The sequence below is a fragment of the Trachypithecus francoisi genome, unplaced genomic scaffold (genome assembly GCF_009764315.1).
Source record: "Trachypithecus francoisi isolate TF-2019V2 unplaced genomic scaffold, Tfra_2.0 Lachesis_group11, whole genome shotgun sequence".
Taxonomy (NCBI): domain Eukaryota; kingdom Metazoa; phylum Chordata; class Mammalia; order Primates; family Cercopithecidae; genus Trachypithecus; species Trachypithecus francoisi.
The window spans coordinates 124,142,547-124,160,137 of NW_022681456.1; the positions used below are offsets into that span (position 1 = coordinate 124,142,547).

General features: G+C 45.2%; 1 protein-coding gene across 1 annotated transcript; it reads right to left on the minus strand.

Annotated features, from left to right (window-relative positions):
* Window positions 1-3,329: 3,329 nt before the first annotated feature.
* On the minus strand, window positions 3,330-9,926 carry NANOG (Nanog homeobox). Its single transcript, XM_033223569.1, has 4 exons — window positions 9,776-9,926; window positions 5,393-5,655; window positions 4,060-4,146; window positions 3,330-3,927 (listed from the first exon to the last, which is right to left on the minus strand). The coding sequence occupies exons 1-4, from the start codon at window positions 9,924-9,926 to the stop codon at window positions 3,496-3,498; spliced, it is 933 nt and encodes a 310-aa protein (XP_033079460.1). The 3' UTR covers window positions 3,330-3,495.
* Between the last annotated feature and the right edge of the window lie 7,665 nt (window positions 9,927-17,591).

Consider the following 17,591-nt stretch of genomic DNA (forward strand, 5'->3'; position numbering starts at 1 on the left):
AATAAAAAAAACAAAAAGTAGCTGGGCTTGGTGGTGGGCACCTGCAGTCCCAGTTACATGGGAGGCTGAGGCAGGAGAATTGCTTGAACCTGGGAGGCAGAGGTTGCACCGAGCCAAGATCGCACCACTGCACTCCAGCCTGAGTGACAGAGCTAGACTCTATCTCAAAAAAAAAAAAAAAGTTACTTACACACCATCTTTAAAAAAATATCCTGGCTGGACATTGTGTCTCATGCCTGTAATCCCAGCACTTTGGGAGGCTGAGGTGATTGGATCTCTTGAACCCAGGAGTTTGAGACCAGTCTGGCCAACATGGTGAAACCCTATCTCTACTAAAAATGCTAAAATTGGCCGGGCGCGGTGGCTCAAGCCTGTAATCCCAGCACTTTGGGAGGCCGAGACGGGTGGATCACGAGGTCAGGAGATCGAGACCATCCTGGCCAACATGGTGAAACCCCGTCTCTACTAAAAAATACAAAAAAACTAGCCGGGCGAGGTGGCGGGCTCCTGTAGTACCAGCTACTCGGGAGGCTGAGGCAGGAGAATGGCGTGAACCCGGGAGGCGGAGCTTGCAGTGAGCTGAGATCCGGCCACTGCACTCCAGCCTGGGCGACAGAGCGAGACTCCGTTTCAAAAAAAAAAAAAAAAAAAGGTAAAATTAGCCAGGTGTGGCGGTGCATGCGTATAGTCCCAGGTATTCGGGAGGCTGAGGTGGGCCCTGGAAGTCGAGGCAGCAGTGAGGTAGCAGTGAGCCGAGAACATGCCACTGCACACTTCAGCACGGGCAACAGAGTGAGACCCTGCTTGAAAATAAAAAATAAAAACAACAAAAAGTCCTGGTTTAGCCGGGCGCGGTGGCTCAAGCCTGTAATCCCAGCACTTTGGGAGGCCGAGACGGGCGGATCACGAGGTCAGGAGATCGAGACCATCCTGGCTAACACGGTGAAACCCCGTCTCTACTAAAAATACAAAAAACTAGCCGGGCGAGGTGGCGGGCGCCTATAGTCCCAGCTACTCCGGAGGCTGAGGCAGGAGAATGGCGTAAAACCCGGGAGGCGGAGCTTGCAGTGAGCTGAGATCCGGCCACTGCACTCCAGCCCGGGCGAAAGAGCAAGACTCCGTCTCAAAAAAAAAAAAAAAGTCCTGGTTTAAATCTGTTACAGGAGTTCTTTCTTATCTCATACATTTAAAATATAAGGTGTTTAAAGTTAAAAAGCCAAGTATAGGCAACGGGATCTTTGCAAGTCATACTCAAATTTTCTCAACTCGTAGGAGTGTGAAGTAGTGACTTGGAGAATGGAATTTTCATACTATTTTAGTTGCTCAAGCAGTACTTCCTATTACCTCCTCAGTCCATAACAAATAGGGCTTGGCATGAAACTGAAGTATCTGACACTTGAAATGAATTGTCCTTTATGTTGTAGCAGAAACTATCTTTGAGTAAAATGCCCTGGCTGGTACCTATAATCCCAGCTACTTGGGAGGCTGAGGCAGAAGGGTTGCTTGAACCCTGAAGGTTGAGGCTGCAGTGAGCTACGATCACACCACTGCACTCAAAAGCCTGGGGACAAAGCAAGAGCCATTAAAAAAAAAAAAAAAAAAAAGACCGGGTGCAGTGGCTCACACATGTAATCCCAGCACTTTGGGAGGCCAAGGCAGGTGGATCACCTGAGGTCAGGAGTTCCAGACCAGCCTAGACAACATGGCAAATTCCGGTTATCTACTGCCAGCTACTAGAGAGGCTGAGGCAGGGAAAAGAATCACTTGAACCTGGGAGATGTAGGTTGCAGTGAGTCCAGATTGTGCCACTGCACTCCATACTGTGCCTGTTTCAAAAAAAAAGAAGTGCTGGGTCCGGTGGCTCATGCCTGTAATCCCAGCACTTTGGGAGGCCAAGGCGGGTGGATCACGAGGTCAGGAGTTCAAGAGCAGCCTGGCCAACATAGTGAAACCCCGTCTCTACTAAAAATACAAAAATTAGCTGGGCGTGGTGGCTCGCACCTGTAGTCCCAGCTACTTGGAAGGCTGAGGCAGCAGAATCACTTGAACCTGGGAGGCAGAGGTTGCGCTGAGCCAAGACTGCTCCACTGCACTCCAGCCTGAGCGACAGAGTGAGACTCCATCTCAAAAAACAAAACAAAAAAAACCAAACACAGGGAACATTAACCTTACTTCTTTTCTCTTGGCCAGTATCTAGATAATTAGATTGCACAGTCTTAGAGACTAACATTGGACAATTGGGGAAATAATGAACGAAAAGACTGGAAAAAACCACTCTCGTCACCTACATCATGTTGCTTCAGAGTGAAGGGAAGTGCTATCAGATCAGATACATTTAGGGCAGGCACAAGATGGGAAAAGGATTATTAGTATAATTCACTGATGCCCGCGTAGCTGCTCTTAAGGTGAGAACATAAAACTATTTCAACTAGCCTTAGAATTTACTTACATATTGACCTCTGATGAAACTTTAAATGTTGGCATCAATTATAGATTCATACGCTGAAATAACCCATTGTATTTGTAGAGTAGCTACAATGCACGTAAGTGCCCTTTTTTCTAAAACTGGCATATTTGTTTCTTATTTATTTATTTATTTTTGAGATAGAGTTTTGCTCTTGTCGCCCAAGCTCGGAGTGCAATGGTGTCATATTGGCTCACTGCAACCTCCACCTACCAGGTTCAAGTGATTCTCCTGCCTCAGCCTCCCAAGTAGCTGGGACTACAGGCATGGGCCACCATGCTCAGCTATTTCTATCTAATTCTAAGACAACAGTCTCCTCAGCTAATTTCCTTCTTCACCCCAACCAAAAATTTAACAAAGATTTATGTTTAAGCTGTATATTTACTTATCAAAACACTATGTGAAATCAGGGTAAAATCAACTCAAGGAAAAATAGTTGTTTGATTCATTTGCACTTAAACCGACTAAAGTAGTACTAAATGTCATTATGATGCAGCAAATACAAGACCTCTTTCTACAAAGATTAGCATAACCAACAAATTAGGGAATAAAGTAAAACTGAGCCAAAAAGGGTGAGGAAATCAATTAAGTATGTTACAGCTTAACCGTTTACCTCAGTAGTTTTTAGAAAATAAGCAAAGCCTCCCAATCCCAAACAACAGGAATATCTTCATCACACCAATTTGTACTTGTATTTCTCATTCTTGAGGTTAGATTCTAAATTCTAAAGATATCCAAACTAGTATTAGATCTACTTATCTAGAGCCAGAGACAGCTTTTATCATGTCGTCCTTAGCAGCCACAGTTATTAAAATGTCTTTTCTCCAGGAAGATCCAATAGGAAAAAAAGAAACCTCTCTGATTAGGCTGCAGCCATACTGCACCCTCCATCAAATTGACTGGATAGGCATAATGGAAACCGGAACACATGGTTTCCAAACGAGAAAAATCCTATCAGGGAGGGGAGGAGGGGACAGGAAGGTTCAGCCAGTGCCCAGACTGAAATTGAGTAATATCAATTTCACTCATCTTCACACATCTTCAGGTTGCATGTTCGTGGAGTAGTTTAGGAATAAATCCATGGTTTGTGGAGTACTCAAATACCTAGTCGTCTGCTGTATTACATTAAGGCCTTCTCCAGCAGTTTCCAAAGCAGCCTCCAAGTCACTGGCAGGAGAATTTGGCTGGAACTGCAAGCAGGACTGCAGAGATTCCTCTCCACAGTTATAGAAGGGACTGTTCCAGGCCTGATTGTTCCAGGACTGGGTGCACCAGGTCTGAGCATTCCAGGAGTGGTTGCTCCAGGACTGGATGTTCTGGGTCTGGTTGCTCCAGGATGAATTGTTCCAGGTCTGGTTGCTCCAGGTCTGGTTGCTCCACGTCGGAAGGTTCCCAGTCGGGTTCACCAGGCATCCCTGGTGGCAGGAAGAGTAGAGGCTGGGGTAGGCAGGTGCTGAGGCCTTCTGAAAGAGAAGGAGGGATTGACAGAAAGGGTACAAGGACAACCAATGTCTGTGACTGGAGTTGTGTGTTTCAGGGATGGACAAGATTGAAAGATCACTGAAAAGAAAGACCAGAATAAAGTTTCCTGTTACCTGAGTCACACCATTGCTATTCTTTGGCCAGTTGTTTTTCTGCCACCTCTTAGATTTCATTCTCTGGTTCTGGAACCAGGTCTTCACCTGCAGGAAAAAATGACAGAAATTGTAAAATATTAGTAATACAGATGTACTTTGAATCAAAGTATATTGCTAACTTTTATTCCTGGCCAGGCACCATGTCTCACACCTGTAATCCCAACACTTTGGAAGGCCAAGGCGGGCAGATTGCTTGAGCCCAGGAGTTCGGTACAGGATGGCCAACATGAGGAAACACCATCTCTACAAAAATACAAAAAATTAACTAGGTGTAATGTTGCACATCTGTGGTCCCAGCTTCTCAGGAGGCTGAGGTGAGAGGATCGCTTGCACCTGGGAAGTTAAGGTTGCAGTGAGCCGAGATTGCATCACTGCACTCCAGCTGGGCGACAACAGAACCAGAGTGTCTCAGAAAAAAAGAGAAATGAACATTTTGGATAGACAATAAAGACAAGGGCCAAGTGTGCTGGCTCACGCCTGTAATCCTAGCACTTTAGGCGGCCGAGGCAGGTGGATCACTTGAGATCAGGAGTTGAAAACCAGCCTGGCCAACATGGTGAAGCCCCATTTCTACTAAAAAATACAATAAAATTAGCCAGGTTTCGTGGCAGACACCTGTAATCCCAGCTACTTGGGAGGCTGAGGCAGGAGAATCCCTTGAACCCAGGAGGTGGAGGTTTCATTCATTTGTACTTAAACCAGCCAAAGTAATGCTAATGTCATTATGAGGCCACTGCACTCCAGTCTAGGCAACAGAATGAGACTCCATCTCAAAAATAAACAGGAGAATAAAAGGAAATAAAGGCTGGAAGAGGATAAGCCAATTAATGAAAGAAAATGGCCAATAAATAATGAACAATGATTAAACTTATTAGTAAGCAAATGCACACAGATAAAAACAAAACAAGCTGGAGGTTGCTGGCAGAAAGAAAAAAAAGGGAAAAAAAAGTTTGTATTTTAATGAGAACCAGTGTGAGTTAGGCATTCTCCTCCTAACCTGGAAAGTGGAGTTACATACTTCTTTTTTTATTAAGGAAACGTTGGAAATATTTTCACAATATTGGTCTGTGCAGGAAAGTGGTCAAATTATGACACATCCACATAATAGAATATTTAAGTCAAGAAAGAGGTGAAGAAAGTTACAAAAGCATTTCATCTTCATACTTAAATTATTTGCAGGAGGCGATGTGCTGACACATAGAACACACATCTATGTGCATCCACAGAGATCTTACCCATGCAAATTTGTCTAATTTTTGTTCACCTCATTGCAACAACAAAATAAGCCTACCTGTTTGTAGCTGAGGTTCAGGATGTTGGAAAGTTCTTGCATCTGCTGGAGGCTGAGGTATTTCTGTCTCTGAAATCTATCATTGAGTACACACAGCTGGGCGGAAGAGAACACAGTTCTGGCCTTCTGTTTCTTGACCAGGACCTTGTCTTCCTTTTTTGTGGCACTATTCTCTGCAGCAGTAGGTTGTTTGCCTTTGGGACTGGTAGAAGAATCGGGGCTGTCCTGAATAAGCAGATCCATGGAGGAAGGAAGAGGAGAGACTGTTGGGAACAAATAAAAGGACACTTTTGTCTAAAACTTTTTTCAAATATTAAAATATCCTGTTAAAAAAAGTGTTTTCGGCCGGGCGCGGTGGCTCAAGCCTGTAATCCCAGCACTTTGGGAGGCCGAGACGGGCGGATCACGAGGTCAGGAGATCCAGACCATCCTGGCTAATAAGGTGAAACCCTGTCTCTACTTAAAAAATACCAAAAACTAGCCGGGCGACGAGGCGGGCGCCTGTAGTCCCAGCTACTCGGGAGGCTGAGGCAGGAGAATGGCGTAAACCCGGGAGGCGGAGCTTGCAGTGAGCTGAGATCCGGCCACTGCACTCCAGCCTGGGTGGCAGAGCAAGACTCCGTCTCAAAAAAAAAAAAAAAAAAAAAAAAAAGTGTTTTCAAAATACTTTGATAATTCCCAGAAATCCAGATCTAAGTAATAAAAAGCAACTTCTTTTTTTTTTTTTTTTGAGACGGAGTCTCGCTCTGTCACCAGGCTGGAGTGCTGTGGCCTGATCTCAGCTCACTGCAAGCTCTGCCTCCCGGGTTCACACCATTCTCCTGCCTCAGCCTCCCGAGTAGCTGGGACTAAAGGCGCCGCCACCTCGCCCGGCTAGTTTTTTGTAGTTTTTAGTAGAGACAGGGTTTCACGGTGTTAGCCAGGATGGTCTCATCTCCTGACCTCGTGATCCGCCCGTCTCGGCCTCCCAAAGTGCTGGGATTACAGGCTTGAGTCACCGCGCCCGGCCAAGAAGCAACTTCTTAACCAGCCCTGGCACTTTGGCAAGCTTTGTACAGTATTAATCCAAGAAGTCTTATCAGTATCTCCATTTTGTATATAATAGACTGCATTGGGAGAGATCTACAACAGTGGCCAATGCATTGCTAAGTGGCGATACCACTTTATTTATTTATTTATTTTTAAGATGGAGTTTCGCTCTTGTTGCCCAGGCTGAAGTGCAATGGCGCAATCTCCGCTCACCGCAACCTCCACCTCCCGGGTTCAAGCGATTCTCCTGCTTCAGCCTCGGGAGGGGCTGGGATTACAGGCATGCACCATCACGCCCGGCTAATTTTGTATTTTAAGTAGAGACAGGGTTTCTCAATGTTGGTCAGGCTGTTCTCGAACTTCTGACCTCGTGATCCACCTGCCACGGCCTCCCAAAGTGCTGAGATTACAGGCGTGAGCCACTGCACCGGGCCGGCGCTACCACTTTTTACTTTAAACTGACGCTCAAAAGCCCCCACACTGGGTGTTAATAGGTCAGAATAGAGATCCACCAATTTTCACCTATTGCATCTCACCCTAAATCACTTTCTGTTTATGATCTTCATCAACACCTACATGATTGCTTAAATGACATGATTCTGGGGATTCTATAAAACCAGCACCTCGGCCAGGTGTGATGGTTCACGCCTGTAATCCCAACATGTTGGGAGGCCAAGGTGGGCGGATAATTTGAGGTCAAGAGTTCAACACCAGTGTGCCAACATGGTGAAACCCCATGTCTACTAAAAATTACAAAAATTAGCCAGGAGTGGTGGCATATGCCTGTAATCCCAACTACTGAGGAGGCTGAGGCAGGAGAATCGCTTGAACCCGGGAGGCGGTGATTGCAGTGAGCCGAGATCGTGCCACTGCACTCTATCCTGGGCGACAGTGAGACTGTGTCTCAAAAAAATAAAAAACCAGCGACTGACTGCCCAGTTCTTAATGCTACGACCAGCATGATAGTGAATTTGGATAAGTTTCTGTTTCCATCCAGGCCTTCCGTTTACTAGCTCTGACCTCATCTCCAAAAATTTGTATTTATTTATTTAAATGAGGTAACCAATTGAAATTCTCTAACATAGGGCCTGGCATATACTGATTTTGTAACTAGAAATGAATACCTAGTTTTCCCTAGTTTATCTCTCAGTTCTAACATGCAGTCACAGAACAAATGGACAGGCTCTAAAACAGCAAAATTCACAATCTCTTGTGCCTTGCAAGGAGCTCTGAAAAGCAGAGGAAGCCTTTCAACTAATGATTAGAATTGGGGAAAATCCTAAATATTAGCTAGCTATATAAACCATCACTAGATGTGTGCTAAAGAAAACACACCCACTAGGCCGGGCACGGTGGCTCAAGCCTGTAATCCCAGCACTTTGGGAGGCCAAGACGGGCGGATCACAAGGTCAGGAGATCAAGACCATCCTGGCTAACACGGTGTCTCTACTAAAAAAAATACAAAAAACTAGCCGGGCGAGGTGGCCGGCGCCTATAGTCCCAGCTACGCCGGAGGCTGAGGCAGGAGAATGGCGTGAACCCGAAAGGCGGAGCTTGCAGTCAGCTGATATCCGGCCACTGCACTCCAGTTTGGGCGACAGAGTGAGACTCCGTCTCCAAAAAAAAAAAGAAAAGAAAACACACCCACTTGCTCATTCCCAAACCCAGCACTGTTATTTTTAACGTCTGAAATTATAAAGGTGGCCAGGCGCAGTGGTTCATGCCTGTAATTGCAGCAGTTTGGGAGGCCGACGCAGGTGGGTTTAAGGAGTTTGAGACCAGCCTGGCCAACATAGCGAAACCCCGTCTCTACTAAAAAATACAAAAATTTGCCAGGCGTGGTGGCATGCGCCTGTAATCCCTGCTACTCGAGAGACTGAGACAGGAGAATCACTTGAACCTGGGAGACGGAGGTTGCAATGAGCCGAGATTGCGGCACTGCACTCCAGCCTGGGCAACAGTAAGACCTTGTCTCAAAAAATAAAAAAAAAAAGAAAAGAAAAAAATTATAAAGACAAGAACATTAATGCAAAGTTTTGAAAAACTGGGTGAATAGCAACGTGGGGTGGGTCAACGCCTCTAATCCCAGCGACTTGGGAAGCTGAGGGTGGAGGATCGCTTGAGGTCAGGAGTTCAAGACCAGCCTGAGCTACAAAGTGAGACCCTGAGCTACAAAGTGAGACCCTGTCTCTACAAAAATAATTTTTAAATTAGCTGGGTATAGTGACACACGCCTCTCATCCTAGTACTTGGGAGGCTGAGGTAAGAGGATCACTTGAGCCCAGGGTTGAGGCTGCAGTGATCTATGGTCATACCATTGCACTCCAGCCTGGGTGACAGAGCGAGTCCCTAATTCTCAAAAAGAGAAAAGCAGGGTGACATTCAAATCTAAGGCTCAAATATAGCAATCGTGTTTACTTATTCCTTCTCCACAACCTACTCTTTACAACAGTAGTCATAATGTAAATGCACTTTTTAAAGCTATTTTACAGTGTCAGTGTTACCAATGGCATTCTTGGTAAAGTTGGTTCATTCTTAAGTTTTTGAAAACTACTGAAAAATTGATTTTTCAAAAAAGTGGTAGCGGCTTAATGAGTATCCCAAGTATCCCCCACCCCATGCAGCTAGCTACCAGTCAGAAGCCTGAGTACCAACACACACAGGTTTTGGAGGCAAACTGCACTTCTAGCTACGTTCTGTTTGACTGTCAGTAGATTAAACTTTCTAGAATTATCTTTACCGTAAAGTTGGGTCAACACTTCCTAGGACTTAGGAGAAGTAAACATGGGAGGTGCTCCCAAACTCAGAGCTGCCCAGTAACATCCACGAGTACCCAGAGAATGGAGAAAAGCCAGCCTTAGTGACACAGAAAGAATTACACAAATTACGTATTAATTACAGAAATCTCATCGTGATCTGCCATGCCATTTTTAGCAAAACAAAAACATCATGCTCGTCCCTGAGCTATGTATGATGTTAGGTCTTCTGGTTAATTAGCAGTAACATCTTCTATAGCTATGTGTCCAGTGCTATGTGAAGGTGTACACATCACCTTCATTTAACTTTGTTTCCACCATGCCTAAGCCCACAGGTTCTCAAATTTACTACACACTGTTCAACTGCCAAATTCTGTGTCCTTCAACTCAGTGCACACTCCTGAGACTTGGGACATGGTCAAAGGGCAGGTGCCACCAAGTTACATTTCAAAGAGGGGTTTCCAGAGGATTAGTTGATAATAACACTTGCTTATAATAATGGTCTATCATTGCTCAAGAGGGAAATGATCCCTTAACCCTCTCTCCTTCTCTTTTCCCTTAAGTAACTTGGCCTTTCAAGGATAAATTTTTTTCTTACCAGTCTCCGTGTGAGGCATCTCAGCAGAAGACATTTGCAAGGATGGATAGTTTTCTTCAGGCCCACAAATCACAGGCATAGGTGAAGATTCTTTACCGTCGGATGCTTCCAAGCAAGGCAAGCTTTGGGGACAAGCTGGATCCACACTCATGTTAGTATTGAGGAAGAGGAGAAAAAAATTTAAGAGGTGGACTGGAAAAAAGGTTAAGGCAGCTTTAAGACTTTTCTGGAAGATGTTAGGAAATATGACCTCCAGAAGCAGAAGTATCAAGAAGTTGGGATAAAGTGAGTCGCCTACACAAAAACAGGAGGCAACCAGCTCAGTCCAGCAGAACGTTAAAATCCTGGAGTCTCTAGATTTATAATGAAGGCTCTATCACCCTTAGACCCACCCCTCCTGGCGGGCACACCCCCACCGACCCACCCTTGTGAATTCTCAGTTAATCCCGTCTGCCAGTCTCACCAAGGCCATTGTAATGCAAAAGTAGCTGCGGAGTAACCCAGACGAGGTCGGGAACTAGAAAACCGGGTAACAGAACCTGAAGACAAACCCAGTAATAAATACTTCTAGGTTCATCACGTTTCCAACTTTTAAATCAGGAATGGTTCAACAGGAATGGGATAAAACTTTAAAAATAAAGAAAAAGGCCGGGCGCGGTGGCTCACTCCTGTAATCCCAGCACTTTGGGAGGCCATGGCGGGCGGATCACCTGAGGTCAGGAGTTCGAAACCAGCCTGTCCAACATGGCGAAACCCCGTCTCTACTAAAAATACAAAAATTAGCAGGGCGTGGTGGTGGGCGCCCGCAGTCCGAGCTACTCCGGAAGCTGAGGCGGGAGAATCCCTTGAACCTGGGAGGCGGAGGTTGCGATGAGCCGATATCGCGCCACTGCACTCCAGCCTGGGCTACAGAGCGGGACTATGTCTCAAAAAGGGGGGATGGGGGTGGGATGCATGTACCTTCAATACCTGAGGTTACTGAAATTCTCATTAGGGCGATTTCTTGATTTGAGATAACTTAGTGTCTCAAAATCTGTCTAGTTTGGCCAGAAATTTCAACTAGCTCCATTTTCCTCTTTCATTCACTCTGAGGTCATAGTAAAACACAACATAGCATCATAGCATGAAGCCAAGGCATCAGTTAATGTTGAAAATGGTACTTGACGCGGTGGCTCAAGCCTGTAATCCCAGCACTTTGGGAGGCCGAGACGGGCAGATCACGAGGTCAGCAGATCGAGACCATCCTGGCTAACACGGTGAAACCCCGTCTCTACTAAAAAATACAAAAAACTAGCCGGGCGAGGTGGCGGGCGCCTGTAGTCCCAGCTACTCCGGAGGCTGAGGCAGGAGAATGGCGTAAACCCGGGAGGCGGAGCTTGCAGTGAGCTGAGATCCGGCCACTGCACTCCAGACTGGGCGACAGAGCAAGACTCCGTCTCAAAAAAAAAAAAAGAAAAGAAAATGTTCCTTGTTTTCAGCCCCTACCTTAGTTTCCTTTAGTTTGGTCTCTTGTCTATCCCTCCTCCCAGGTAGTCGACTTCTGACTTTTTCCCTCTGGCTCTTTAGCTTCTTCTCAGGTCTGGTGATACTGTCATGTCTTTCAAGACTACTCCGTGCCCATCTTGTGTGTGTGTGTGTGGTGTGTGTGTGTGTGTGTGTGTGTGTATGTTTCTGGGGGAAGGGAGGTGTTTTCCAAATGAACAAAATTTTTAGAGTGGGGTTCCAGCACTAACATTTATGGACAAAGTCTACAGTTTTCGATTTTCCTTCCTATTCCCAAACCCAACATGCAAAAAACCCAAGATTTCTTCCTCTTTTCCAATCTCCCACACTGAAAAGTAAACTCTTAGCAAATCCCGATTATGTGATTTTTGAAGTCACAACTCTGACTCATTCTCCTCTGCACTCTGCTCCTAGGTCTGCACCCAAAGCAGCTGGCTTTGCTCCCACAAAAGCTGACTTTTGTTCACAATGGAAAGACTCCAACTGTTGAGAGTAAAAGTATTGCTGGGTGCGAAGCAAGGAAGTGAAATTGGGCATAATCTTCTTTCTTCTCAGACCACCATTCGGGAGAAGATTAAGCATAGGGGTATCAAGGAGCCGGTGAGTGGAACTAGATACATCATGCTTCAGGCAGATAGTCTGTGTCTCATAGGAAATAGGATGATTTCTTTTAAAAAGGGAAAAACGTGCCCTCCTGTCTTTCTTAATCAGCACAGTTTGTTAAGTGGGGGCTGTCAAGGCCAGCAAGACTCATCGAAGTTGAGTTTGCCCGCAGCTCTTGAAAGGGCAGGTACCAGAAGCTTTGTTCTTTGCAGAAGGGGGTCTTTGCATAAAAGCCTGAGCTGAATTCCCCCATGCCCCCCTCCCTGTCCCATTGTGTCTAAGGTAAGAGCCTCCGGAGTGAAAGACCAAAGGGAAGGGGGCTGGTGGCTGGAAGGCCGACTTACCACATTCTTCGCCTAGGAAAGCAATTTGAATAAAGTTGAGGTTTAGGAAGCTGTCTGACTTTAGATGTTTTGGAACAGGCTGGAGTAAGGATGTGTTCAGATGAGCTAACGGCTGGTCACGGTGGCTCACGCCTGTAATCCCAACACTTTGCAAGGCCAATTATCTGAGATCAGGTGTTCAAGACCAGCCTGGCCAACATGGTGAAACGCTGTCTGTACTAAAAATACAAAAATTAGCTGGGCAGGGTGGTGCATGCCTGTAATCTCAGCTACTAGGGAGGCTGAGACAGGAGAATCACTTGAACCTGAGAGGTGGAGGTTGCAGTGGGCCGAGATTACGCCATTGCACTCCAGCCTGGGAGGCAGAGTGAGACCCTATCTCAAAAAAAAAAAAGATTTAGTAGAGTAGATCAAATAGACCAAAACGACAATTACAATGTTAATTATAATTATACTGTTGTGTAATAAGTACGGGAAAAAATGCACTGGATGCTAAGAAAGTACAAATAATGGAGGTTGGGGTCGAGGAGGGATGGGCAGGGAAGACTGGACAATCTTCAGTGATCTGAGAAGGAAAAATGTGGAGAGAAGGGAATTCCAGAAAATTAACCCTTTGGGTAAAGGCACCAGAGAAAATGATGGATTCCAATACTATTGTTTAGCAGGACTCAAAGGCAGGGGTGCAACAGGAGGGAGTTGTGGGAGAGAACACCGCAACTAACACTTAGTGGGCAGATTACTATCAGAGTCTTGTGAACCAGAACGACTCCATCTTAAATAGGAGCTGGGGAAAATGAGGCTGAAACCTACTGGGCTGCATTCCCAGATGGTGAAGGCATTCTAAATCACAGGATGAAACAGGAGGTCAGCACAAAACACAGGTCATAAAGACCTTGCTGATAAAACAGGTTGCAGTAAAGGAGCCAGCCAAAACCTACCAAAACCAAAATGGGAGACTTTTTGAATAATTCAAGTGATAGGATTTGGATAGGGCAATAGGTAGTGTTGGAGATGATTAGAAAAGGTCAAGTGCAGCTTGGGTTGACACCCGTGCCAAATGTGAACCTACGCTTTGGCCAGGTGACACAGGTAATATACTATCGATCTATCTATCTATCTACCTACCTACTTACTTATCTGATTTATCTCCTTACTATCACTAGAATGTAAGCTCTGTGAGGGCTATTTTTTTGTTTGTTTGTTTTTGAGATGGATTTTCCCTCTTGTTGCCCATGCTGGAGTGCAATGGCGCAACCTTGGCTCACTGCAACCTCTGCCTTCCGGGTTCAAGGGATTCTCCTGCCTCAGCCTCCCGAGTAGCTGGGATTACAGGCACACACCACCATGCTCGGCTAAGTTTTTTGTATTTTTAATAGAGATGGGGTTCGACTGTTGGCTAGGCTGGTCTAGAACTCCTGACCTCAGGTGATCCACCCACCTCGACCTCCCAAAGTGCTGGGATTACAAGTGTAAGCCACCGCACCGGCCTATTTTTATTTTTGCCTATTTTATTTATTGTCTTGTCTGCAGCCCTAGAAGCATATGTACGGTTCATTCACCAGCATCCTCAGTATATCTGGGAGCTTGTTAGAGATGCCGATTGATGGGCTTCACCACTGAATAGGAATCTTTGGTTGTAGGGACCAGGAATCTGTGTTTTAAAGTTCTCCCTGTGATTTTTATTTTTTTATTTCTTTTGTGACAGCCTACCATTGAAACCAGGTGATTTTTCTGAATGCTATTGTTTAAGAATTACTCTTCTAGAAAGAACCAGGCAAAAAGTAGAAAATCATTGTTTGTTGATGAAGGAAGAGGCATAAATGAGAACTAAGATTTGTAAACAAATCGAGGGTAGGAATCATTTCCTTACATTTAAATATTGAACTGCACATCAATGTGATATACAAAATAACTCTTGAAAACAACAATGCTCTTTGCCTCAGGTCCCCTACACTGACAATTCAATGAGCCTTGAACAATGAGTCTTTAATTTACAACAAACAGTCATCCTTCCTCTGGGAGGTAGAGTTACTCTCCAATTACCAATGATGGAAAGATGAACACCACAGCTACTGAAACTAGAGATTACAAATGGAATTATACAGCATATTCTTCACTTATTTTGCCTGTTACACCTATAAAAACACAAGCAGCTAGGTGCAGTGGCTCACACCTGCAATCCCAGCACTTTGGGAGGCCGAGGCGGGCAGATCACGAGGTCAGGAGTTTGAGACCAGCCTGACCAACGTGGTAAAACCCCATCTCTCTAAAAATACAAAATTTAGCCGGGGATGGTGGCATGCACCTGTAATTCCAGCTACTCAGGAGGCTGAGGCAGGAGAATCGCTTGAACCCAGAAGGCAGAGGTTGTGGTGAACCAAGATCGCACTCACAAGAGCGAAATTACGTCTCAAAAAAAAAAAAGATTTCTTTTTAAAACTTTTTTTATTAAAATTTTGTTTTTCCTATGGTGCTGGGAAAAAAATTTCTGACTCATGGCTCAGCTTTGAATGTGTCAGATCTTACTCTAACTAAAGGCTTTTAATATTCAAGGACAGAATTACTGTGTATACCAAGTTCTAAGGTCTACTGGAGGGTTCAGAAGACTAAACCATCAAACTGAATTGTCAAAAATAGTCAGTCCTGACTGGTTTTGGCTCCTGAAAAATAGGAGGAAAAAAGAAATAGTCCTGACCTTGACCAACACTATTGTTGCCAGGGTATTTATGACTTCCTCTTTCCCACCCTACCCTCAGGGGATCTTTGACCTACTGTAAAAAGGGATTTCTTTTTAACCCCTAGAGCCCGCAGGGAGAGGAGGAATATCTAAGAATGCCTTCCAAAGTTTAGCAAACATAGAACGTTGCTCTGGAACAGTATAATATTGTTGGCCAGAAGAGAATCACCTCCTCAGTTTCTCAGTAGGTGTTAGAGAAGGAGGAAGAAGAACATGTGGGTGGAGTTGAGGAAGGTAGTGATGATGATGCTGTTGGGGAGAGAAAGTCCAGCACCTATGACAATTCTCTTATCTTGACCTTAGCTGTTGCTCCATTTAGCTGATGTGGGATAAAATAAAGCCGTTGACCCTAATAATACAGCGTCCAAAGAGTGAATTATCTAGGTAGTGAGTTATCCCAGTTGATTGTTCAGGGTCAGTCACAGATCAAACTCCTTGTTATACAATTCCCCACCTTCTCACTACTGCAATTGACTAGTATTAAAAGATTTTTACAAAAATAAATAAATAGTATACTTAGAGTATTGCAGGACATCAGAGTATTTCAGTTGGAGGAAGAGGGAGTTGGAGGAAGAGGGAGCAAGAGGTCCCAGCCACCAGGAGCAAATAAGTTTAATTATGTAAAAGAAAGAGTTCAGCCAGGTGCAGTGGCTCCTGCCTGTAATCCCAGCACTTTGGGAGGCCAAGGTGGGTGGATCAGGAGGTCAGGAGTTCAAGACTAGCCTGGCCAAGGTGGTGAAACCCCATCTCTACTGAAAATACAAAAATTAGTCGGGCATGGTGGCAGCCGCCTGTAATCCCAGCTACTCGGGAGGCTGAGGGAGAGAACTGCTTGAATCTGGGAGGCGGAGGTTGCAGTGAGCCCAGAGGACACCACTGCACTCCAGTCTGAGCAACAGAGCAAGACTCCATCTCAAAAAAAAAAGCACAAAACAACAACAACAACAACAACAACAAAAACAGAGTTCAAAGCTAGGGCACATAGTGTAATGTTCAAAAGGAAATTCAGTTTCAAGAAAGCATTTGCTAGGCCGGGCAAGGTGGCTCAGGCCTGTAATCTCAGCACTGTGGCAGTCCTAAGACAGGCAGATCACCTGAAGTCAGGGGATCGAGACCAGCCTGGCCAACATGGTGAAACCCCATCTCTACTAAAAATACAAAAATTAGCTGAGCATGGTGGCGGTCACCTGTAATCCCAGCTACTCAGGAGGCTGAGGCAGGAAAATCACTTGAATCTAGGATGCGAAGGCTGCAGTGAATGGAGATTGTACCATTGCACTTTCAGCCTGGGCAACAGAATAAAACTGTGTCTCAAAAAAAAAAAAAGAAAACGAAAAGAAAGCATCATTTGCTAATGGTACTAGTTGTTTTCTTTCTTTTTTTTTTTTTTTTTTCTTTTTTTTTTTTTTCCTTTTTGTGGAGAACAGGGTCTCGCTGTATTACCCAGGCAGGTCTCGAACTCCTGGGCTCAAGCTATCCTCCCGCCTCTGCCTCCCTGAGAGCCGGGATTACAGGCGTGAGCCACCGCGCCCGGCCATGTTTTCTTAAATTTGAATTGAGAAACAACTTCTATATGGTGAAAAACCTCAAGTAAATATCTTTGTTTTGAAACAGAGCCTCACTTGTCACCCAGGCTGGAGTGCAGTGGCCTGATCTATGCTCACTGCAACCTCTACCTCCTGGGTTCAAGCAATTCTCCTGCCTCAGCCTCCTAGTAGCTGGGATTACTGGTGCACGCCACCATGCCCGGCTAACTTTTGTATTTTTGAAGTAGAAATGGGATTTCCCCATGTTGGCCAGGCTGGTCTTGAACTCCTGACCTTGTGATCTGCCCGCCTCAGCCTCCCAAAGTGCTGGGATTACAGGCGTAAGCCACTGCGCCTGGCCTATAAATGTCTTAATGAATGTTTACTTATGTACAACCTCCCGGATAAAGACAGAAGGCATTTCTAGCACTTAATAGGTTAGCTTGCATTCACGTTAAAGGCCCAGGAATCTCAAAATTCAATTCTTCCTTAGACTTTTTTCAAATTCTTTTATGTTTCAGTCATGGAGTCAAACAACCTGAATTTGGATTCTATTTCCTCCTATTTCTACCCACTAGTTATGTAACCAATAGTTTCCTCTTTTTTTGGAGTCAGAGTCTCACTCAGTCACCCAGGCTGGAGTGCAATGGCATGATTTGGCTCACTGAAACCTCCGCCTCCCGGGTTCAAGCGATTCTCCTGCCTCAGCCTCCTGAGTAGCTGGGATTACAAGCACCCGCCATCATGCCTGGCTAATTTTTGGTTTTTTGTAGAGACAGGGTTTCACCACATTGGTCAGGCTAGTCTTTAACTCCTGACATCAGGTGATCTGCCTGCCTCGGCTTCCCAAAGTGCTGGGATTATAGGCGTGAGCCAGTGCATCCAACCAATGGTTTCATATTTCCTTTTTTCCTTTTCTCTTTCTCTTTTCTTTCCTATTTATTTATTTATTTATTTATTATTTCTGAGACGGAGTCTCACTCCATCACCCAGGTTGGAGTGCAGTAGAGCAATCATAGCTCACTGCAGCCTCTAATCTCTGGGCTCAAAAGATCCTCCTGCCTTAGCCTCCTAAGGAGCTAGGAGTACAGGCACGCACCACC

Bases quoted from the DNA above. Each gene is read 5' to 3' on its own strand.
- NANOG (XM_033223569.1), bottom strand. From the start codon at position 9,926: ATGAGTGTGGATCCAGCTTGTCCCCAAAGCTTGCCTTGCTTGGAAGCA. The intron at 5,656-9,775 runs GTAAGAAAAAAA...TGTTCCCAACAG, and splicing joins GATGCCTCACACGGAGACTG to TCTCTCCTCTTCCTTCCTCC. The intron at 3,928-4,059 runs GTAACAGGAAAC...CTTCTCTTTCAG, and splicing joins ATAGCAATGGTGTGACTCAG to AAGGCCTCAGCACCTGCCTA.